At 43.7% G+C, this 24,914-nt stretch overlaps 1 protein-coding gene and 1 long non-coding RNA gene across 2 annotated transcripts in view; one reads left to right on the top strand and one right to left on the bottom strand.

Moving 5' to 3' along the window:
- LOC139023495 (uncharacterized) overlaps positions 1–24,914 on the top strand; it is a 182,412-nt gene that overhangs the window by 75,436 nt on the left and 82,062 nt on the right. The gene's annotated exons all lie outside the window — the stretch shown is intronic.
- On the bottom strand, positions 21,801–24,795 carry higd1a (HIG1 hypoxia inducible domain family, member 1A). The gene is made up of 4 exons (XM_023977468.3): positions 24,654–24,795; positions 24,057–24,131; positions 23,174–23,308; positions 21,801–22,449 (listed from the first exon to the last, which is right to left on the bottom strand). Exons 2-4 carry the CDS (start codon positions 24,124–24,126, stop codon positions 22,358–22,360), a joined length of 297 nt encoding a protein of 98 aa, XP_023833236.1. The 5' UTR covers positions 24,127–24,131; positions 24,654–24,795; the 3' UTR covers positions 21,801–22,357.

Raw genomic sequence — 24,914 nt, 5'->3', positions numbered from 1 at the left:
CGGTGACGAAGGTCTACCCGTCGTTCTATGCGGATGGCGAGTGCAATCAGAGTCCACGCTGGAAGGAACTCCCGGGAGAGAAATCTCATCCTTAACCGCTCAGCGTGGAGTCCTCAAGAAACGAGCGCAGCGGCAACGCCGGCCTGTTCCAGTCACTGGAGGCAGCAAGAGTACGAAACTCTATAGAGTAATCCGTTATGGATCGATCACCTTGACATGGGAAGCCAGGGCCCTGGAAGCCTCCTTCCCAAAACTGAAGATCAACACCCTACTCAGTCCGTGATCTACTCGCGCCCTCCACCCGACTGCCGACATCGTGCGTTTGGGTTCAAGACTGCTGTGTTATCTCTCGCTGAATCATCACCACCACCTGGACGCGAACCTTGACTACTGGCTCTGTCGGACCCACACACATCTAGTGACATGTGGATACACACAAGAGATAGCTAGCCTGAACTGGACGAATTAAGTGTAGTAGATTAGTGTAAGCATTCATCGTGCCTGATGAGGATATTCCCTACACTACGCTATAGTGGCCCGGGGGGTGCAAAGCGTTGGGGGCGATCAGGACGGCGCGGTTAAGCGGAACCCGCACCGCCACGAAGGCTACATACTCAGCCATGGGGTGCACTAGGGGCGCTGACTGTCGGTTCTAACCCCTCACGACCTGCGACCCCACGCCCCGTTCTTCATCCAACACATGAATCTTACCAGCAACGCTACGCGTACGTTGCCCAGAACCATTTCTGTTCAGCTTTAAAAGGATGGTGAGAGCACGCGGCTTTAGATCGAACTCGTTCAGTTTTTGGGGAAAGGAGCGCTTCCCAAGGGCCCCCTGCTTCTCCCCTCCTCGTACCGGTGATTGAACTTCCAAAATACACGCGATTCTACTCCTTAACTTAGCGCCACTCTCGGTGGTCCTCTCTGGCACTGCAATCCCGTGACGTAGGCCACCGCCCGCGTCTTGCCTCTCGCTCGTTTTCTGAGGAGGGACTTCCCCCGCTCGGACGCCGTCTGACGGCCTGAGGAAGTTCTCTCCCGGGCGCGTTTCTTTCCACGCGTGGCCTCCCCCTTTGCTGTTGCCAACTCGCTCGCTAGCAGACCGCGTTAAGTACCCCCCCCACCCCTCTCCGTCGCGCTGGCTCGTGGGAAGAGCGCTCCCCGTTTACACGGTCCGTCTTCCCCCTACGCTCTCCCCCTCCCTCACAGCTCCGAGCACGAGCCATGCCACACGAAAATCGCATCTGCGCCTAACGGAGACGGGAACGGGGCAATCACCAAACCCCGCCTTCGCCTCTTTCCTGCGCGTCTTGCTGGACATTCTGTCCACCGTCACTCGCTCAGTAAAAGCCAGAGCTGCACTGCAGTCAAGCCCGCGAGGGTACTGGTGCAGCGCTACCACTACCCAGCGTTACTCTCCAATCACAGATCCTGCTTTCTCCCCCTCTCGTCGGTCATCGTCAGCGCTCGCGACCGGTTGTCCTGCTTCCTGCCACGTGCCTTGCACTAGCGACCTCTGGGCCGCGAGCGGCGTGCTTTTAGTGCGACGCAGCAAGTGGCTCGCGAAACATGACGATCTGTCAGACAGTCTAGCGAACAGCCTGCCATGCTTCCGCGCGTATAAGAGGTCAAGTGGCTTGCTCCCCAGTTCCGATTCAGACCACGTAAGCCTTAACCCTCACCAGTATCTGGTAAACACGTACAGCGGGGCGGACCATTCCTTTGTGTTTTCGTACGCTTATCTAACACCTGTTAGGTTTGTCAAGTAAAGTCCACGGTGTCTGTTCTATTAATAATTAATTAGGATATCTATACACCCATGGAACCACACAGAGACGGTCGTTTCTAGTCGATCAGATTTGTATATTAAATATTTAGCCTCCCTTTGATAACACTGTCCCGTATCCGCTTAACTCAGAGGAACGTGGTTGATTTGACGCTGCGACAACCAGGAGAGGAAACCACAGCACTCAGCCACCATACTCGTATATGTGCACAGTGTGTTATGCCAGAGCCCTCCTCCTCTGCTCCTCAACGGCCTGTCGTCATAGTGCTTCGTTGATGATGAACTTACTCTCACGCCATGCCGCCACTGTGGGGTTGATACACGGCGCTGGTCTTCCCGAAACGTAAGGCTCTCGGGCAGGCTCTTTCTGGCTCTGTTGTTCGAGGCGCCGGACACCGGTCCCATTCTTCCTTCGCCCGTCCGGCGCGGGTGGATCTTCTTTCGTGAAAGAGGATCCGCGTACGCGGAGCGCAGGTGGGATTTATGAAGTTGGCGATTGGACCCTGAAACAGTGTTTTAATTCGTTGTCGCTCGCGTTGAGCGCCCTTTCGTAGATCTGCAGGGAAGTCTTTGACCTAAGGTTCGTACTCGGCCGCAGTGCTCCACATCTGCGTCGCGCATGTCGAAGCAGAGGTGACGAGTCGGGACAGGCTGTTTAGGACACTCCGGTTAGGCAGAGCCATTGGTTGGGAATTACCGGGCTCTCTCCGTCAGGCGTTCGAGAGCATCTCGTCCTAAGGCTGAGCTCAGCCGTTCTTCACGGCCATTACGTTACATGATCTACCTGGAGCCCACCATGCCTGAACCCGCTTTTTGGTTTTACGTTCACCCCTGAACGATATCACTCGATTTATTACTCTACGTCACCTCCGCTCCCTCTCTTCCTGCCCCCCGCCTCCCCTCGACGATCATGCTCGTTCAGTCCTCTACTCAGTAAGGTTCGACGTAACTGACGCTCTACAGAATGCACAGTTTCGCCCACTCAATGCCTCCAGATGCTATGCATATAGCGTCGACACGCACCTCCGACACACTCGCGACATGCTGCAGTCGAGTGATCATGCCACGTAATGTCGCCTCCGAAGTTTCTCCTCTAGAGTACTTGGTTGCGCCTGGAACAGAGACAGCACATATCACACTGCGGTGAGAAAGACGACCACTAGCTGGCCCTGACCAGGAGTTCAACCTCCGGTGGTCTCAGTAACCTTAGGTTTCCGGCTACACTCCGGAACGCACAGGGAAGGCTCACGAGCTGGGCACGACCACGTACAGTATTCCTTCCGACTAAATACTTCTGTTCCTGAGAGCAGTCTGCAGACACTGATGCGAACTTTCGGTCAGGTCGTCGAACGCTAGGCGCACGAGCTCTCAGACAGCACCTCGAACAATATCCTTGCGCGTGCTCTGCCAAGAGGCGCATTCGCTGCTCCAGTGCTCACCGCCGATCTCATGTAGAGTTCGACAGCGATCCGCTAGTCGCCGGGGTTCATCATATGGATCGTATTCCCTCCGCCGCCAGGCCAGCTTATACCGAGAATGCACATCCTCCCGATCCTCTCTGACCATGAGTCGTCTTTCTCATGCCGTCCTTATCCCTGTGTTCACTTCTCCCAACGTCACGCAGGACAGCGTCCGCAGTATCTTGTCGCGAGTTAGAAGACCGACGCTCATTATAACAGGCTAGCAGTATGGCGAGGATTATCTTTAGTGCGCAGCTCATTCAATACAGTACACAATGATTCCATTCCTGGAGTAGTTACCCGCTCATAGTTGTACAACCAAACAGCTGAACCTGAACATCCCGATCAGATGCGTTGACGCCGGATGAACCGACTGGAATGATCGCCGCGCACCACTAGACTTGGCAAGGTCGCCTTCGTTAGGAGGCTATATCAGTGCCGCTAACCGTGCTGTTACGCGCATACACGAGCACCAACTGAATCACAGCTGGCGTCACTGCGTCACCGTATCACTCACGCACTCTCGACATAAGCCGCAGATAAACCGGCGAAAGGCCGCGTGAAACAAGGACACGAAAGAACAGCGGAGCTAGTTCACGGTATCCGAGGACGAGGCCGATTCCGACAAGGAAGAAGCGGTAACGAGTATGGAGGAAATGCGCCACATCACGGTAACCCTTTTTGCCAGCCGTAGGCCGCAAACAATTTTAAAGCGCGGCACCGACACCAGCTGGTGTGGGATGTGTAACTCAGTGCAGGTGGAGCTTGGTGGAATTTCTGATCGGTTCCGAGTGATAGACCCAGCACGCACAGAGACCCGCACGCTTTGTGGACCACGTCTCGACTGGTTACACTCGATACGAGAGAGCTAGGATCTCCGCCGCCAGAGGGGAGACGCCAGTGGAGTGGGAGCAGGGAGTGACTGCGGATCGATCGGACGCAGGGCAAGGGAAAGACGCTAGGCACTACAGATACCAGACGCGCAAGCAGCCGACCGGGCTCCTCAGGGTACAAACTGACCGATTCACACTGACCAACATCACTATACAGATCTGCTCGCACTTACGCTCTGACAACCTACTCTTGCAGACAGAGTTCAGTGTGTCAAATCGGAGGGCATGTTGTCCGGTCCTCTGGCAGTCTCTATGGGGTACCAGGCAACAGGGTTCAATTCTCTCGGCCGACTCTTTTCTCTGTATACATCAATGATGTTGCTCTTGCTGCGGGCGATTCCTGATCCACCTCTACGCCGACCACCATTCTATATACTTCCGGCCTTCCTTGGAACTGTGCTATCTACCTCCAAACGAGCTTCAATCGCATCAACACTCCTTCCGTGGCCTCCAACTGCTCTTAAACGCTAGTAAACCAAATGCATGCTTTTCAACCGTTCGCGCCTGCCCCCGCACGCCCGACTAGCATCACCACCCTGGACGTTTCCGACCTAGAATATGTGGACATCTATAAGTACTAGGTGTCTGGCTAGACTGCAAACTCTCCTTCCAGACTCATATAAACATCTCCAATCCAAAATCAAATCAAGAATCGGCTTTCTATTCCGCACAAAGCCTCCTTCCATCACGCCGCCAACTTACCCTAGTAAAACTGACTATCTACCGATCCTCGACTTCGGCGATGTCATCTACAAATAGCTTCCAATACTCTACTCAGCAAACTGGATGCAGTTATACACAGTGCCATTCGTTTTGTTACTAAAGCACCTTATCGACCCACCACTGCGACCTGTATGCCCTAGTCGGCTGGCCCTCGCTACATGTTCGTCGTCAGACCCACTGGCTCCAGGTCATCTACAAGGCTATGCTAGGTAAGTGCCGCCTTATCTCAGTTCACTGGTCACGATGGCTACACCCACCCGCAGCACGCGCTCCAGCAGGTGATCTCACTGATCATCCCTAAAGCCAAAACCTCATTTGGACGCCTTTCCTTCCAGTTCTCTCTGCTGCTGCACTGGACGAATTGCAAAAATCTCTGAAGTTGGAGACTTTTATCTCCCTCAACAACTTTAAAAATCTGCTATCCGAGCAGCTAACCGATCGCTGCAGCTGTACATAGTCCATCTGTAAACTACCCACCCAATTTACCTACCTCCACCGCCATACTGCTTTTATTTATTTACTTTCTGCTCTTTTGCACACCAGTATCTCTTCTTGCACATGATCATCTGATGATTTATCACTCCAGTGTTAATCTGCTAAATTGTAATTATTCGATTTATTGCCTACCTCATGCCTTTTGCACACATCTGTACTCAATAGATTCTCTTTTTTTTCTACCATGTTATTGACTTGTTTATTGTTTACTCCATGTGTAACTCTGTGTTGTCTGTTCACACTGCTATGCTTTATCTTGGCCAGGTCGCAGTTGCAAATGAAAACTTGTTCTCAACTAGCCTACCTGGTTAAATAAAGGTGAAATAAAAATAAAATAAAATAAAATAGAGTGATAGACCGTTTCGTCAACATGAAAGAGAGGAGGTTGGCATTTCTCTACAAGTAGGGTGAGTCAACATGTTTTTCTACTTGCACGAATGAATGCACGCACGCACGCACACACACACACACACATGCGCCTGCAAACAGAAATCAGATCCATGGACAGCCACATTATATTTAGCCTATGTTGATTGGACTCAATAGTTTTTGGTATCTTTTAGTTGATTTGATGATGTTGTCGTGACGTTGTATTAGTTAATGTGACGACTGTTGCTCATCGAATGATTAAAGGTTTCTAATTGCGTGATTAAATGAATCAAGCAATTATTAACTCATTAACCTGGGGCACCATGGGAAAATTAGTTTTATTGAGTTAGTTCTATTTCCCAAATGAACTCAAAGAATATCAGAATATCGATTTTACAACAGTCGCTAATTAATCAGTTTCCTCTACAATCTCATTCTGAATGTCGCATAATCCGGGAATCTGCACGGACCCGGGTCCCACCAATGAGTTTGTACCACACCAATCTTAGTTGAGTATTTATTTACTAGAAAGCTAAAATGATGATAAAATATACACATACACAAACCACATTCTAAGGCTATTGATTAGAACTTAGTATAACGTGCCAACACACTATGGCACGTGTTACCCAAAATGGGGATTTAAAAGAGAGAGAAAAAGAGAAAGTACATGAGAGAAATATACATTTGAGTGCATTTGTCAGCTATGCTTATTTTAACCCTCGCCTTGCCCTAAACTGCCGCTCTTATGGGTCAGAATATAATGATGTAGTTACGTGTTGGAGGTCTCAGATGTGAAGCTCCGCGTGGGTCGTTTAGGCTTCTCAATGACGCACTTCTCTGGCGCAACTCTCTGTTTGTCCTCACGATGTCAGTGTCTTTTTGGTTTAGTGGTCTGATTCCTCGCCCTTGCTCTGATAGTGGTCTTCTGAGGACAGACAGCTCTGTAGCTCACAGTGTAGGAATGAAACAGTGTAGATACCACGATTCGATGTAGAGTGGAGGCTAGGTGGTCCGGCTTGAATTCACCCGCTTAGACACAGCTACTCATCAGTAGCATGGGTAGAAAAAGATTTCTTTGTCTTCAACCTTGGGTTGAGTTTTTAGACCTCGGCTGCAGCTTGGGTCACTTAGTCTGATCTGTTCATTCTTAACTCACACGTCTTTTACCCTCGGGTCAGAAGTTGGCGTAACCGCCTTTAGAGCAATTCTCTGGGCGTACCAAGTTAAGATTAAGAGGCAAGGTCTAGATTTGACTCAAATCCAATTTCAAATCCAATCCAACTAACTTCACATTTCATCTTTACCAACACGTTCTCTTTGATTTAGACATTTTCCACACAACGTACAATGTATAAATATCAAGCATATCCTAGGAAAACTCTTAAATTTACAATGTTTTCGTCATCTATTAACCTTTAATAACAAAACAAAAATGACATACATTTTCATATTCCATCTATCATCATGACCACCATTGTGGCTGACGGAGACCATCGTTCCAAAGTCCCTTTATTGCATGTTTAATGTTCTGAGGCTGGTTCTCCATAGTGAGAGGACAAAGGGATGTTGTCTGTGGCCTAAGATTTACCATGGGCGTGAGGGGTCATAAAACCCCCACATCTTCAGACCCCTAGATCTCTCCTCCTCTGTTGGGGTTGAGAGATAATCTGTAGGGTTGTGGTCTCCTATACCCTGACCTGATCAGGACAGTCATGACAATGTTGAAGTTGAAATGGTGCTGGAATAGTGGAGACAGCTCCTGTTTTCTTTGGGATTTTTTGTAACTCTCTGTGTTCTAAATCAATAGTTGTTTAGCGGTCCGCAAATGTCAAACATTAATTTGCTTAACCATGCTGTAGGTTATGTAATTGTCTGTTACATGTGATATGCATCGTGGACTTCACCAGATAGAGGTTGCTGTAAGGATCTCTGAGTGAACATTTAATAAATATGGACAGCGTCTGGACAGTGGAAACCCGAAACGACAATAATGCTGACACGGGGATGAAACAGAGGAAACACACAGATGTAGGAAAGGCAATCAAAACGTGAAGTAGTCCAGGTGAGTCCAGGTGAGTCCAATGAGCGCTGATGCACGTAATAATGGTGACAGGTGTGCTTAATGAAAGGCAGCCTGGTGTCCTCGGGTGCCAGAGATGGAGAGCGGGAGCAGGCTAGACAGGTTTCTATCCGGTTTTGTAATAAAAAAAAAAGGTGTGGTTGAATTTATTCTGCCAAGATTATTTTAATTTCTGAACAAGAAAAAGTTTACAATGACGGCCTACAAAAAGTAAGCCGTCATTGTAAATAAGAATCTGTTCTTAACTGACTTGCCTAGTTAAATAAAGTTTTATTAAACTTTTATTAAATACTTATTTAAAAACTTAGTGCATTCTGTTTTAATTTTTTTAATAAATGTTCAAACATTCAAAAAACTGTTTTTGCTCTGTCATTATGTGGTATTGTATCTAGATTGATGAATTTAATAAATGTTAGAATAAGGCTGTAATGTAACAAAATGTGGGAAAAGTACTGTATATATCACGGTCGCAAGGGGGGGGAGCGCTTGGCTTCCCCAGTGATTTTACCCACACACTGCTACTGGAGATAGGTAAGTATAATTAATTCACACAATGCTACAACGCCTACGGCAGCCGTTCCCAAACTGTTGGTCAGTACCACATGTGGGATTGCCTGATATGAAATTGGGGTCGTGGGAGAATTTCCAAAATCCAGATTTTTTTTTTTTACTGTATATACAGAAAATATGTATACTTTAATATTGTCTGTGTATCTCAAAATCATTGTAATGTGGTTAACCTCAAAAATTGAAATTAAATTATCCAAATCTAAAAGATACATTTCATCCAGGGAGCGCCCTTAGATCATGGGAAAAGGATGGACTTGACCTTTGCACTTGAGTCATTCCCACGGTGAATGGTTAGGTCTGCTACCCTATGAAACCACACACTATTGCAGAGACTTTGATATTACCAACCACAATTGACATGGTGAAAACAGTGTTTGGGGAGGCAGAGGCACAGAAACTCATATCAATACCTTTGTCAGATAACACTATTAAACAAATCATTTATGCTATAGCTAGCAATCATGAGGAAACTGACTGAACGACTCAAACTCCCCACCTTATGCTCTCCAAATAGACGTTAGCTGTGAGGGCCGAGATGCCCATGCATTGACTTTCTGTTCACTATACATGTCGGGGAATGTTATTCACGAGGACATTGTTCTGTCTCACGATTCCTGAGCATGAAAGGGCACAGGGGATGTTCAGTGTGCTGCGTGGCTATATTGACGAAAAACAGATTCCATGGGGTCAAATGGTAGGCTTTTGCACAGATTGGTCTCTAAAGCGGGACTGCGGGCAGGCCTCTGCACTCTAGTTATGAATGTGTTTCCCTATACTATATGGACGCATTGTATGATACGCCGAGAGCACCTGGCGGCAAAAGAGCTGAGCACAGAACTCTGAGATATACTGCAGCAGATAACTTTGATTGTAAACCACATCAAACCACATCCACAGCGCGCATGCCTGTTATTAACAAAACTATGAGGAGATATGGGATCAGAGCATGACAATGTTCTATTTCATACTAAGGCTTGGTGGTTATCAAGGGGGAGTGTTGGAAAGATTTTTTACATTGACAGAGGAACTATTGTCATTCACAATGGATGTAAAAAAAACTGACTTGGTTGACTTTCTGTGTAACGAAAAGAAAGTGTTTCTCCTTGCCTGTAACAGACGTATTTGGGAAACTGAATGAAATGAAAGCAAGCATGCAGGGGAAATACAAAAACATTCTGCAGATGAGTGACCGAATTAGTGGATTCAGAGGAAAGTGCATGTTTCCCTCGACTATGCATGTTTCTAACAGAACACAGCATCAGTAAGTGTCCCACACGAGTGATGACTGCTCATCTCCAATGCTTGGAAGAGCACTTTGGGACCGACTTCCCAATCCGTTTGAATGTGATCCTGGCTCAGTTGCAGTGGCGATTTTAGCATGTAAATCTTGGTGGGGCAAGAAAATAAGAAAGTGGGATGCTGTCACGTTCGCTGGAATAATTATTGGACCAAGGCGCAGCGGATGTTGAGTTCCACATTATTTATTAGAAAGTGAAACTAAGCAAAGACAAAAACAAATAAACAATAAACTAACAACGAACCGTGACTACAGAGATGCTACGTGCACTAACTCAAAACAATATCCCATAAACACAGGTGGGAAAAACAGCTACTTAAATATGATCCCCAATTAGAGACAACGATTACAAGCTGCCTCTAATTGGGAATCATACAAATCACCAACATAGAAAATAAACTAGAACACCACATAGAAATAAATAAACTAGATCACCCCCAGTCACGCCCTGACCCACTTCACCATAGAGAAACAATGGCTCTCTATGGTCAGGGCGTGACAGATGCATGCCAGCAAAGCCACTACACAACACAACACCAAACAATACATTAATTGCACTATAATGGCGACAAACGGTGCCCACAAACTGTTAGGGCCTACATACTGCTGTCCCAACAGCATTCCCAACATCTTACGACTGTTACACCTGGCTATCAGCAGAGCCTTGTCTGTCAGCAAAACAGTTCATTCAGCCTCATTTACTGCCTTTTAAAAAAACATAGCTGATATGGCTGACTTGCTTAAACAACTGTGGTTTCTAATGACAATTGAGATGTATCAACTATGGCATAAGGTGACGACAAGCACATAAGAGACAATCCGAAATTCTGGTAAGACAATAATGAGCGAGCTAGGATGGACTTAGTCAATTTAACTATTTGTTTAGCACTTTTGAAGTGTACAGCGACAGAATTCAGAACATGGGCCATTCTTACAGTGTTCTCCTTGTACACCAAGTCAGAAGCGTAGGATAAATGATGATAAATAATGATTACATTTCTCTAAAACAGGTTATAGGCTACATGTGCACCACCAAGTCAGAACAGCATGCAAAATGAATAGAGGTAAATAGACCAAATTATTAGGGTGAGGCATATGGGCTACAACATCTTAATACACAACATACACTTCAAATTAATTTATTAGCTACAGTATAGATATCTCCCTGGCATATTACAGCAGCATACAATACATTTTTGGACTCAACTTGTGTTGTGCTCACTTGAACAGGAAGGTGGCGCGGTGGTCCTTCGTGGGCAAATTTTGTAATCAAAGTCTGGCATTCTCTGGATTTATGGTGCTTTCAAAACAACAAAAAAACAAGGTTGAATCATGATGACGTCATTGATGTTCAGTTCGTAGCTCTAGAAAGAGGCCGGATTTCCAATTCCGAGTTGGATGACCGTTCTAAATGTATTTTCCCAGTTGGAGCTTGTTTATTCCCAACTTCCCAGTTGTCTTGAACTCACTGAAGTCAAGTTTTCGCAGTTCAGAGTTAACAGTTGTTTTGAGCGCGGCACAAATCATGTTTCATTGACACCAGGGCCAATGTTGAATGTTTTTATACTTGGAAAAGGGCACCTTAATCCCAGATTTGGGACCACGCAGCCACTCCACTGAATAGCAGGCTAGTGATTGGTTTGTAATGCTAGCAGTTAACGTTAGCCACTGTCACTGATTCCTTCCGAACCACTCATTGTTGAATTTGCGAATTCCAACTTGTTGTGTAATGTTTATGTCCAATGGCCGATGAGCGCTGATACATTTTATCTATAATTTTTCTTCATTTGACAAGGATTAAAAAGGATTTGCCAGTAAATTGTCGACTTGATTCATGATGATGATTACTAGCTAAGATTTTGAAGTATGATGTTGACATGATCAGTCCATTCACAGCTACCCTACATATAACGTGATTTGACGTCATTTTATCTGTGTTCAATGACCTTGAGCGCCCAAGGGGCTAGAATTTCAATGACCTTGAGCACCCAAGGGACTAGAATTTTCTAGCTCTACCCTTAGACTTGGCGGTGACGAAGTGTCCTCATGAGTGACAAAACACTGAGGCAATCACAGCGCAATGCACCGTATTTTCTCAGGGCTTGCCCCACCATCACAGAAAGCACGGAGCTAGACTGAAACACCTCCATTTTAGAGCTGCCTTACTCAAGAAAACAAAAAAGGGACCACGTTTGTATGCGGCTTTATTAACTCAATGATATGTATTTCTTTTTACATTGTTTGCAAACTGATATGTGACATGTATTAATGCCAAAATAACATGCAAAATAGGCAAGCCCCCAAAACAGGTGGGGTTCTGCCCCACATACCCTGAATGACGGGTTGCCACTGCTCAGTTGACATGCCGGTAAGCAAAATTGAAAAGCTGTTCGAGCTGTCATGTGACCGAATGCATTCACGGGTCACTACGGATAAGCGTTGGTTCCTGACTCAAAAGGAATACCCTGCTGTTTCCCTCTGAGCATTAACGCCGCTTTCAAAACTCAGAAATCTCAAACTTCAGACTTCTTAACGTTCAAGACAACTGGGAATTTGGAAAAAACAGAGCTCTGTCTCAGAAAAATCGTTTTTAACGTTCATCCAACTCGGAATTCCAACTCAGGAACTCTGCCCCTTTCCCACCGCTCCAACATTCCGACCTGAAAATCACTGACATCATGATTTGACCTTGTATTTTTCCAACTACCTAGTGTTCTTGAAAGAACCATAAAACTAATTTTACCCTTCGCCAGCTCATATATATATGAAGCTGGATTCAGTGTTCTCGTCTGCATTAAAAACAAATATCGATTCAGGTTGGATGTGACAGCAAAGACGAGGTGCGCACTGTCGACCACGCCCCCTGACTTTGAAAATATCCAATGCGACATGCGTCAAGCACACCCATCTCATTAGTGTGGTGAGAACATACATTGTGTCAGACTAATTTGCAATTGACTGTCATAGCCCCACATTAAAGGTATGTGATGGTGAGTTGAGAAGACAATCAATTGCTGCTAATTGCATAATTTTTTTTCAGATGGTTGGGGTCATGAGAATTTACAGATATCAAAATGGGGTGGTTGGCCAAAAATGTTTGGGAACCCCAGGCTTACGGTATGCATAATGTTAGGCTGCATTGGGGGATACAATGTTGTCCAACTTTAAAAATATTGAACTAACTTTATAAAAATTCACACTTTTTACTAAGATCATCTGTGTGATCAGTGTCTAGCTGGAAGTGGTTCTAGTCGTCCTGGGTCTCAGTGGCCTTCTGATCCTTCTCCTTCTGTTTGTCTAGTCTTCTCTGGTGATGTTTCTCCTGTTGCTCCTGTGGAGCCTGGAACTGTAGTCGTAGGCTATTGGGGGTCATTGGGGGAGATCTGTATAACTGGATCATGGACTTCCTGTTCGATCGAGTCATATGGGTGAGGGTGGGATCAGAATTGTCAATGGGGTTGAAGTGGAGGATGGTACTCCTCGGAAGTGTGGTTAGTCCGGTGTTGTTCGCCCTGATGACAGATTACATATTTAAGGAGGTGGGACAGGGAATGGGTGTGGCCTTGTATGCTAATGATGTGGCTGTATGGAATACAGGTGGGAATGTGAAATATGTGATGAGGAAGATGCAAGAAGTTGTGGAAGATTGGTCTCTAACATGGGGTTTTAGGATGTCTGTGGCCAAGTCCTGCATTATGGTGTATTCTAGGATGAAGGTTAAAGATGTTAGGCTGCAAATATACGGTCAGGATATACAGTCGTGGCCAAAGGTTTTGAGAATGACACAAATATACATTTTCACAAAGTCTGCTGCCTCAATTTGTATGATGGCAATTTGCATATACTCCACAATGTTATGAAGAGTGATCAGATGAATTGCAATTAATTGCAAAGTCCCTCTGCCATGCAAATGAACTGAATCCCCCCCCAAAAAAACAATCCACTGCATTTCAGCCCTGCCACAAAGGACCAGCTGACATCATGTCAGTGATTCTCTCATTAGGTGTAAGTGTTGACGAGGACAAGGCTGGAGATCACTCTGTCATGCTGATTGAGTTCGAATAACAGACTGGAAGCCTCAAAAGGAGGGTGGTGCTTGGAATCATTGTTCTTCCTCTGTCAACCATGGTTACCTGCTAGGAAACATGTGCCGTCATCATTGCTTTGCACAAAAAGGGCTTCACAGGCAAGGATATTGCTGCCAGTAAGATTGCACCTAAATCAACCATTTATCAGATCATCAAGAACTTCAAGGAGAGCGGTTCAATTGTTGTGAAGAAGGCTTCAGGGTGCCCAAGAAAGTCCAGCAAGCGCCAGGACCGTCTCCTAAAGTTGATTCAGCTGCGGGATCGGGGCACCACGCAGTACGAGGGCTTGTAGGAATGGCAGCAGGCAGGTGTGAGTGCATCTGCACGCACAGTGAGGCGAAGACTTTTGGAGGATGGCCTGGTGTCAAGAAGGGCAGCAAAGAAGCCATATTCTGCAAAAGGTACAGGGATTGGACTGCTGAGGACTGGGGTAAAGTCCTTTTCTCTGATGAATCCCCTTTCCGATATTTTGGGGCATCCGGAAAAAAAGCTTGTCCGGAGAAGACAAGGTGAGCGCTACCATCAGTCCTGTGTCATGCCAACAGTAAAGCATCCTGAGATCATTCATGTGTGGGGTTGCTTCTCAGCCATGGGAGTGGGCTCACTCACAATTTTGCCTAAGAACACAGCCATGAATAAAGAATGGTACCAACACATCCTCCGAGAGCAACTTTCCCAACCATCCAGGAACAGTTTGGTGACGAACAATGCCTTTTCCAGCATGATGGAAGCCACCTTGCCATAAGGCAAAAGTGATAACTAAGTGGCTCGGAGAACAAAACATCGATATTTTGGGTCCATGGCCAGGAAACTCCCCAGACCTTAATCCCATTGAGAACTTGTGGTCAATCCTCAAGAGGCGGGTGCACAAACAAAAACCCACAAATTCTGACAAACTCCAAGCATTGATTATGCAAGAATCGGCTGCCATCAGTCAGGATGTGGCCCAGAAGTTAATTGACTGCATGCCAGGGCGGATTGCAGAGGTCTTGAAAAAGAAGGGTATTGACTATATTGACTCTTTGCATCAACTTCATGTAATTGTCAATAAAAGCCTTTGACACTTATGAAATGCTTGTAATTATACTTCAGTATTCCATAGTAACATCTGACAAAAATATCTAAAGACACTGAGGCAGCAGACTTTGTGAAAATTAATATTTGTGTCATTCTCAACTTTTGGCCACAACTGTGGGTAGGGTGTCCGAATTGAAGTATCTAGGTATGTGGTTTGATGAGAGGCTTCCGTGGAAGTTGAGTATTTTTAAATTTAGTGCAGGAAGGTGCAGAACCTCATGAGGGCAGTGGCAGGATGTGATTGGGGGTCAAATAGACAAACACTGTTGTGTATGTACCAGTCATTGATCAGGTCATTTTTGGATCATGGGTGCTTTGTATATGGATCAGCAGCCAAAACGGTACTATAGTGCCTGGATAGGATACAGTCAAGGGCATTGAGATTGTGTGTGGGTGCCTTCAGAACGACACCTGTTGAGGCATTACAAGTGGATAGTGAGGAACTGCCACTGAGGATAAGGCAGAACAAACTTGCATTAGCGTAATTGGGCGAGGTTGAAAGGGAGTTCAGAAGGACATCCTGCGGTCACAGTAACTGGGGAATTCTGGGAGCTAGGAATGGGTAAGCAGAGGGAGAACGGGTGGACAATCGGGCAGAAAGTGGTAGAATATGAACTGGGGGAGAGAGAGATAGGGCCAGCAATTGCATTGGGGAACGTTCCTCCATGGCTGTTTCCGAAACCATGTGTAGATGTGCACATGATTGAGGGCAGGAGAGAATGGGGTGAGGACGTGAGACGGCGTGTGGAGAGATATATAGATAATCATTTTTATTTGTTTTTAAGGATATACTGTATAGAGATGGTTCAAAGGATCCAGTCAGTGGTAGGGTGGGGGCAGGGGTGTATATCCCAGATTTCAATGTTAGAGTATGTAAGAGGTTATAAACTGATTATGTGTCAGTGTATGCCGCCGAGTTGATGACCATGATTATAGATTTGAGATGGGTGGAAGAGGTGAAACGACATACCAGAGTGGTGATCTGCTCTAATTTGGCTGCAGTGTTCAGTAGTGTGAATACAGGCAGGTTGGATAAAGGAGACATGTTTGTGGAGATGATGGTGTTGTTAATGGTATTGGAGAGGATGGGTTCCCTCCCATGTGGGTGTGGATAGTAATGAGAAGGCCGATGTGGTGGCTAAGAGTGCTGTGACGAGAGAGTGGGTAGATGTTCAGGTTCCGCTGGCCCACAGTTAAGTAAAGTCCTTGATAGGGGGCAAAAGGGCTTGATCTTTGGCAAAGGGAGTGGGATGCTCATAGTAAGCGGAGGCAATTTTATCACGTTCACCTGTCAGTAAAGGAAGAGGTGGGGAGTATGGGATGTAGGAGAGAGGAAGTTGTGTGGAGTGGACTACGGTTTGGGCACACAGGTTTGAATGCCACGTTGTGCATAAGGAAACATGAAACAGGTCTGTGTGATGTGTGTTTAGTGGAGGAAACAGTGGAGCATGTGTTGATATTTTGTGAACTGCATGAAGTAGATAGGGAGAGATTGTGTGAAAGGGTTTGGGTGGTGTAGTGGGGGGAGGAAAGGGGAGGAAAGTGGTGTCTAGGGCTTAATTTCACTTTCTTGGAGGAACAGGACTAATGAAGAGAATGTAATGTCGGTAGGCCATGATTGGCCTCACACTCCAGTACAATAGGTGGTGGGGTATTCACCTTAAAAGTTGGATGTTGTTAATGTTCTCAGATAACACATGGCTGAATTAAAACATCAAATGTCCACCCAGTGACTACATCTTTGCGCATGAAAAGTGGTGTTTTTGTCTTTCAACCTGTGGTATAGCATAAGACTGGAGAGCTGGTAAAATGAAAGATTGACAGTCATGTTACCAATAAGATAAGCTTTACAGTCATATCAGATGATCTGGGTGGGACTGGGTAGGTCTGACTTGCTCTTTTGCGTAATACTAACCATTGCTACCAGCATTGTGAAAGGACGCACTCAGAACACATTAGGTATTTTGAACAGATGCTTTCAAAGCCTTGGCATGAACATGTTTTGGACTGTATGTATAGCCAACACACAGTATAGGCCTATGTAATTGTGTCCTGTTTGTGCAATATTTTCTAATTAGTTTTCCACTGGGAGGCAGGGACACAGGCCTACCCACTTTGGAGCCAAGCCCACCCAATCAGGTTGAGCAAAAACAAAAAAGAACACTGTCACCTTCGTTTAGAGATGGATTGGACCAAGGTGCAGCGTGGTAGGCGTACATCATACATTTATTAAATGAACACCAAAAACAAGAAAGAATAAACGACACGTAAAGTTTTGTAGCGCTAACACAGCAACTAACCAAAAACAAGATCCCACAACCTAAAAGTGGAAAAGGCTGCCTAAGTATGATCCCCAATCAGAGACAACGATAGACAGCTGCCTCTGATTGGGAACCATACCCGGCCAACAAAGAAATAGAAAAACTAGAATGCCCACCCAAATCACACCCCGACCTAACTGTCACGCCCTGACCGTAGATTGCTTTGTATGTTTCTATTTTTAGTTTGGTCAGGGTGTGATGTGGGTGGGTATTCTATGTTGTAGGTCTAGGTTTTCTATTTCTATGTGTTTGGCCTGGTATGGTTCTCAATCAGAGGCAGCTGTCTATCGTTGTCTCTGAGAGCCACACTTAGGTAGCCTGTTTTACCACTTTTGTTTGTGGGTGGTTATTTTCTGGTTAGTGTTGCACCTGTCAGAATTGGTTGTTTTGTTGTTTTTGTTCGTGTATTCATCTTGATTAAATGTATTAGGTACCACGCTGCACTTTGGTCCTCTTCTCTTTCTCCAGACGACAATCGTTACACTAACCAAATAGAGAAATAAAAAGGCTCTCTAAGGTCAGGGCGTGACAAACACATAATTACTACAAAAGGAACCAGTTTATAATTCCTCATGGCCTGCTATGTGCAGCGGGGGAGGGGAACTTACTGAAGTAGTTAGACATTTACAGAGTTTGCCTCTGAGAGAGGGCTGTGAGATGGTGTGATAAAAGTCACCAGCAGGGAATTTGTAGCAAAGTTTAGGCTGGGTGTTAACGTTAAGTATATTGCTTTTACATAACAGTAATGTAGTGATGTGTATCTTAGCAATATCGATCCTTTTGTATTCCTTTATTTTTTTCTCCACGGAGAGGATGATGACGTTTAGGAGCAAATCACCCCCCAAATCAAATCAAATGTTATTAGTCACATGCGCCGAATACAACAGGTGTAGACCTTACAGTGAAATGCTTCCTTACGAGCCCCTAACCCACAATGCAGTTTAAAAAAAATATGAGTAAGAATAAGAAATAAAAGTAACAGGTAATTAAAGAGCAGCAGTAAAATAACAATAGCGACACTATACACAGTGGGGTACCGGTACAGAGTCAGTGTGCGGGGGCACCGGTAAGTTGAGGTAATATGTACATGTAGGTAGAATTATTAAAGTGACTGGAGGGGGGCGGGCAATGCAAATAGTCTGGGTAGCCATTTGATTAGATGTTCAGGAGTCTTATGACTTGGAGCTAGAAGATGTTGAGAAGCCTCTTGGACCCAGATTTGCCGCTCCGGTACCGCTTGCCGTGCGGTAGCAGAGAGAACAGTCTATGACTAGGGTGGCTGGAGTCTTTGACAATTTTTAGGGCCTTCCTCTGACACCGCCTGGTATAGAGGTCCTGGATGGCAGGAAGCTTGGTCCCAGTGATGTACTGGGCCGTACGCACTACCCTCTGTAGTGCCTTGCGGTCGGAGACCGAGCAGTTGCCATACCAGGCAGTGATGCAACCAGTCAGGATGCTTTCGATGGTGCAGCTGTAGAACCTTTTGAGGATCTGAGGACCCATGCCAAATCTTTTCAGTCTACTGAGGGGGAATAGGTTTTGTCGTGCCCTCTTCCCGACTGTCTTGGTGTGCTTGGACCATGTTAGTTTGTTGGTGATGTGGACACCAAGGAACTTGAAGCTCTCAACCTGCTCCCCCTGCCGGTCAAGGTCTTCACCCTCCCCTGCCAGATCCACAACCCCCACTGCTGTCTCTAATGATGGTTCAAGATCCACCAGTTTACACTCCTCTTCCACTACCTCCACTGCAGGCCCTGGCTCCACTCCTCTCTCAGACAGTTCATCTAGAGGTGGGGGGACAGGGAGGACAACTAGGCCTCAACAGAGAAGATGGAGGAGCAGAGGTAGAGGCACTGGAACCAGCACTGGAACCAGCACAACAGAGGGAGATGAACCTGAGGACAGATGGCACACACGCATTGAAGATTATGTGGACCCAGGTTCACTTGGATGTCCTTTGACACACGACAGTGTTTGAGAGCGGTTGATATTGTAGAAATTGTGTTTTTACAGTGACCAATAACTTTTAGGCATATTCAATGTGTAATAGCAATGGATTTCCCTAATTTACATACTTAGGACACTTTGGAGAGGTTGAGGGGACACTTGGATATGTCCCTTGACCGCAACTAATACCCATTACTAAAACATCTGTAAAGTTCAAGCTGTTGTGTCTATCAATCCCATTTTTTCCAGAAGTTTTAGACTTTTTGTGGAAGCCATCTGATGTGTTTCCAGCTTTATTCATCAATAATTGACTTACATGTTGTCCAAAAAACAGTTTGTGTGTGCTTGAACTTGTGTGATCTGAACTGTGCCATTCCTATCTATGTTCTGACCATTACTTTATAATCTCCCAGATGATTTATTTCTAATGACACCAAGTTTATGCATGTCCTTATGTAACTGCTCATTAAAAGCACTTACATTTGGGTATGTCTATTTAGGCGGAAATCTACATTTTTGCCATTACATTTAAGAGGTTTTAAGCTAGCTAGTTACTGTTATGTTGTAGCTAAACGCGGAACTAATTAACATCTGCTTCCTGTTATAACATCTAACGCTAAGAAGGTTGTTTAAAATGAAGAAATCTGTGGTTATAAGCTTGTTTTGGGGTCAGTGCTTTTTGGGATCATTGTCCCAGGACATAGACATGTCCTTATATGGGCAGAAAGTTTACATGCTTGTTAATCTAACTGTGCTGTCCAATTTACAGTAGCTATTACAGTGAGTGAAAAAATACCATGCTATTGTTTGAGGAGAGTGCACAACAAAACTTTATCACGGCAACTGGTTTGATACATTTACCTCTGAAGGTAAATAATGTACTTACATTCAGTAATCTTGCTCTGATTTGTCATCCTGAGGGTCCCAGAGATAAAATATAGCATAGTTTTGTTTGATAAAATCCATTTTTATATTCAAATGTAAGAACTGGTTCTACAGTTTGTGCTGTGTCTGGGTATGTCATTTTAGGCGATTTTTTTTTTAAAGGGTCCGATTCTTAAGAGGTTTTAACCCTTAACCATCTTGAATTTTAACTTCAACGGTAGTGTGGACGTCCCCCACGGATCCCGATTGGCATGGACTGTCGTTTTGGTAGTGGCGACGCACTTCCTAGTCCCATCGAATGCTATCATTTCCATGGCAACGTGCTCTTCCTTGGAGGCACGCACGGCGCAACAGGTCAACAGGCGGGGAGAGGACCAGGCTCCGTGTCCAGTCTGATGTTTTTTCCAGACATACTGGATGATCAAATCATAGACATACAGTAGACCTACGTCATTCAATCAAACACATGACCATTTTGATTTGGCAACCTGTGTGCCAGTGCATTCAGCATTATCAGTCTACAGTTATTATTGAAACCCATAATAATCCAAAGTACATTAGAATGAGTGTGATGAAGTGGGTTAATATTGTTTTCTGACTGATTTTCTAAAGTAATATTGTCATACACAACACTTAATAATAATTTGTATTTTTTTCACACACTATTGTTGATGAATATGTTCCAGTGCACTCAACATTGGGAGAGAGAATGACTTATAACATAGATAGTAAAAATATCATCAGTTTGTAGACAATGCCTTAAATGCAGTTCCATCAAAGTTATGATTATAGGCCCACTGCCCAATTACTTACTCTGTATAAACAATTCAGCCATTAGCTGTGTGAGACCATTTTATTACAGAATATCAACTTATCTTTCTATCAGAAAACAAAAATCACACAAGGATATCTTTTGAGATCCTGATTTAGGTAGTCTGAGTGCCAGACTAAGAGTGTGTTAGCCTCTCCTATTGTCAGGTCACAGGTCACTACCACCTATTAGGGGGATGCTTTATTGCACTCATAAGTAAAGGCCATTTGACAATAGTAAGGTGCAACACATATTTTTCATTGGTAAAATGCAATACATAAAGATGTACTAGGCAGAAATCGCTCCGCCATTTCCTGGTTGCTAAATCGTAAAAATTCTAATAGTTTGTCTAATTTCAGTGTATGTGACAAAACAAGCAAGTATAGTGTAGAAAATCATTGTACCGTCTAAACTGCTGTGAAATGTATTTTCACATAGGCAAAAATATTGTATGTTCAGCTGTTTGAAGCTGGTGCACAAAACCGAAAGTAAAAGTTGCAAAAATTAAACTTAAAAGTGGAAAGCATAGAAATAGTGCACATAGAATAGATCTACCGCTAGACTTGCTGTCAATGAGTGACAAATCGATTACTCACATTTCTATGTGAATTTTGTCAGGTCACCCAAAAAGTTACACATTGCAGCTTTAATAATAGAGTGAATCTAAATAATGTAACAATCAACCAATAAAATAAACAAATACAATAAAATATCCTTCCAAAGGAAATCCAGAAAAGCATTCAGAGTGACGATTGGAATAGTGGTGGTTGACCAAGACCTGTGTCCTAATAACAGCTGGTTGTCTTGTACCAACAGTCACTTCAACTCAAACTACCTAATAGCCTTTGCTGATCCAGAGCATGTTATATAGCCCTCAAACTCAACTCTGGAACTCAAAGCCAGTTCCACTGTATTTTTTCATTGTTCCCCTTTAATCAGAGGCTGGGACAATAGGTGCGTGCAATTAATTGTCAGGTAGAATAGAACCAGCAGGCTTCGGACCTCGTAGGGTAAGAGTACCCGTTTTATAGCATCAAATGGCTGTTTGCTCCTCATTTGATAACCAGATGTAACTAACATCCTTAGCAATAAATATTTCATACAACATCCTGTGACCTATCCCAAAATATTGTTCTCTTAAAATCTAAAACTATTTTTTAGAATGTGAGTTTCCACTACCACTTGTCCTCTAGTCAACCAAGTACCTTCAACAGACTTGCATTCACAATAATCTCATACATCATGTTTTGTGTGTCACTAAGCTGCAATACCATCTCAGGTAGTTACAGTTGGCTCATATCTATGTCTCATCAAAGTGACAACCCTCAGGAAACACACACAAAACTGAGTTGAGGTAAGGCACGGCATCTTCGTATAAAAAGAGTGCAGTAGACATTCTTGTTGAGTGAGAATTCCTTAAAACTACCTAGTACATTAAGAGGTGTGTTATATGTGGGAAAGATGTGTAGATATACAACTTATGGCAAACTGAGATAATATTAAGGGGACATACAAAATATCAATCCAAAAGAGTCCATATTCATTTATCGGGTTATTTGTGTTGAAATGCAGTCTGCTGTTGCAATGCCTTCAGTTCTTCTCTTGGCTTCACAATGTAGTCTTTGTACATGGAATAAATGACACCTGAAAAACAGAGGGAAGAAAATGTTAAATAAAGATAATTTCCAAAACTGGTAAATAAAATTACATTGTATTGGAGCTGCTGTAACTATTAAATAAGAAAGTGTACATTTCATACGGTAAACTTTTTCATGTAACATAGCAACATAATGACAACATCTGCAGGGTGAAAGGCTTTCAGACTAGTTTATATCTAGAATAATAATGTATCAAAATAACAGTTTCCACATCCTGTGCGATCTGATCAGTAGCCAAATCTGTTTTGGGACAGATACATTTCGCCAGAAACCTTACAACACTGTGCTAAAATATTTCAATTTGGCATGTGCCAGAAAACTGGTGCCTGCAACGTTAAATAACATTACAACCTCATCCAATCACAATGTGGACACATGACACATTTAAAGGTCATGTGTGAACACAAAGGTATTTTATCAAATACAGATTTCAAGTTTAATACCAGTGGGGTGTTCCAGAAAGCAGGACCATTAAATTACCAAGCAAACTTTGATAAATATAGCTCTTGATTTTCTAAATTATTTAGAATGCTAAACTTGAATATGGGTTGTTGGTTGTCGAGTCAATTATTTAAAGTGAATATTTCTCAAATATTAAGTTATTTCATTATTTTTGGGACAGTTAGCTACCTGGCTTACTTATTGATCCTGCTTTCTGGAACAGCCCCTAGGTGTCAACAGGGTCCAACAGCCTGTAATACTGTACATACCAATGGTCATAGCTCCCACCACAAATCCTTGGGCCATAACACGCATGTGGATAAGGTGCACTGACATCTTCATGTCTCCACGGCTCTTCAACTTGTAAAGTCTGTAGCCCACAATGGAAAAGAATCCTGCCATCCCTAAAAAAAAAAATTAAAAACGTTGTACACAATATTTTTTTTATTTCACCTTTATTTAACCAGGTAGGCTAGTTGAGAACAAGTTCTCATTTACAATTGTGACCTGGCCAAGATAAAGCATAGCAGTGTGAACAGACAACAACACAGAGTTACACAATATAAAGGATGACTGGGCATATAGGACAATGGCAATTGAAGACATACAGTCAATATCTACATCAATGAAAAACAAAAAACAACCAATTTGCAGGTCCATAAAGGTGCATGAGAAAACTATGATGGATATGGGCTACAGGTGTGGTTATGTGTGCTGTGTATATAAATTATTGGTAGTATACACTAGATGACTGACATGGGGCACTGTTTTAAAGCCACCATCTTGGCAAGCCCCCACCGTTGTAAAAAATATTTTAGAAGCAATGGAAATGAATTTGTCAATGTCTACATTTTTTTTTGCCACGTTCATTCTATTACAGAGACTGTAATGCATACTTTTACATATTATGTGAGCTAAAAATAATTTTAAACATTTTCCTTAAAGTATCATTTTTATAAAGTTCTAATGTCACTGTCCGCACTACAACAACAAAATACTTAATACATGTAATTTTGTCCTTGAAACATTTAATTGAAACACTGTAGAATTCCAATCATTACTATGGAGACTGCTTCTTCTGGGGAGTGACAATATGGCCAATACATTGCATCAGCAATCCAGGGTTTACATTCAACATTTTATACTACTCACCTATTGGGACAAAAGGATTCTCCTTCACCTTTCGCATAAACTTAGATTCTTCTTCGTCATATGCAGACATCTTGGCTGAAACCAGAAAATTATAATTACTCAGAGGTACTGTACTTTATAACATAAGTCTACCAAAGACGTTATTCACAATGATTGTCTCACTACATCAACGACACAGATAATTACATTAAATAGGCTATTAGCAGTAATATTATTGGAAAATATTGGGACATACTTATAGGTCTCAGTAGGCCTATTTGAGCTTGTAAAACCTACAACACCAAACGTAATCAATAACTTGAAGTAGAAGTTCAGATATCAGTAACATGGTGTTCTCTTGGAAAATACAGTAAAACGTCGATTTATTTCAAGGACTGTTAGGATGTAACCTAATAGTTAATATCAGAGATTAAAGCAATGTGATAATGTAATACAGAATAACATTATAATTCATTCATTTTGGCTTAGCTATATAAGAGTTCCCACGTCGATGACACTTTTGAATGAAGGTCAAAGGAAACTGTTTCATAGTAAATATCACTTGTGATACCCTAAATAAAGACAACATCCGACATTAGAATGAACATTTATTCTTACCGTTTTGTCAAACTTCTATTGAAGATAATGGATCCGGACTGATTCTGTATGCGCTACACAGCAAATAGACACCGCGCTGTCCTTACATTGAGCAACTCAAACAGCAGTCCAAAATGAAGTAAAATTTTCACACACATGTGACGTAGGCTGTCTTTTTCCATTGAATTATCTCACACGTTTAGCCAATAAAAACCTCTCAACCTTTTTAAATTAATTTGTTCAATCTCTTGATTATTATGCCTTGTTTATGGTACATTTTAT

The sequence above is a fragment of the Salvelinus sp. IW2-2015 genome, linkage group LG32, assembly GCF_002910315.2.
Source record: "Salvelinus sp. IW2-2015 linkage group LG32, ASM291031v2, whole genome shotgun sequence".
In the NCBI taxonomy this organism is placed as follows: domain Eukaryota; kingdom Metazoa; phylum Chordata; class Actinopteri; order Salmoniformes; family Salmonidae; genus Salvelinus; species Salvelinus sp. IW2-2015.
The sequence above is the reverse complement of the archived record's forward strand: the minus strand, read 5'-3'. Positions and strand labels throughout refer to the sequence as shown.

What these genes read in the sequence shown, in the direction of transcription:
- higd1a (XM_023977468.3), bottom strand. Translation starts at nt 24,126, where the DNA reads ATGTCTGCATATGACGAAGAAGAATCTAAGTTTATGCGAAAGGTGAAG. An exon ending in GAATCCTTTTGTCCCAATAG is followed by an intron (nt 23,309 to 24,056) that starts GTGAGTAGTATA and finishes TTTTTTTTTTAG; the next exon opens with GGATGGCAGGATTCTTTTCC. An exon ending in GGTGGGAGCTATGACCATTG is followed by an intron (nt 22,450 to 23,173) that starts GTATGTACAGTA and finishes TCTGTTTTTCAG; the next exon opens with GTGTCATTTATTCCATGTAC.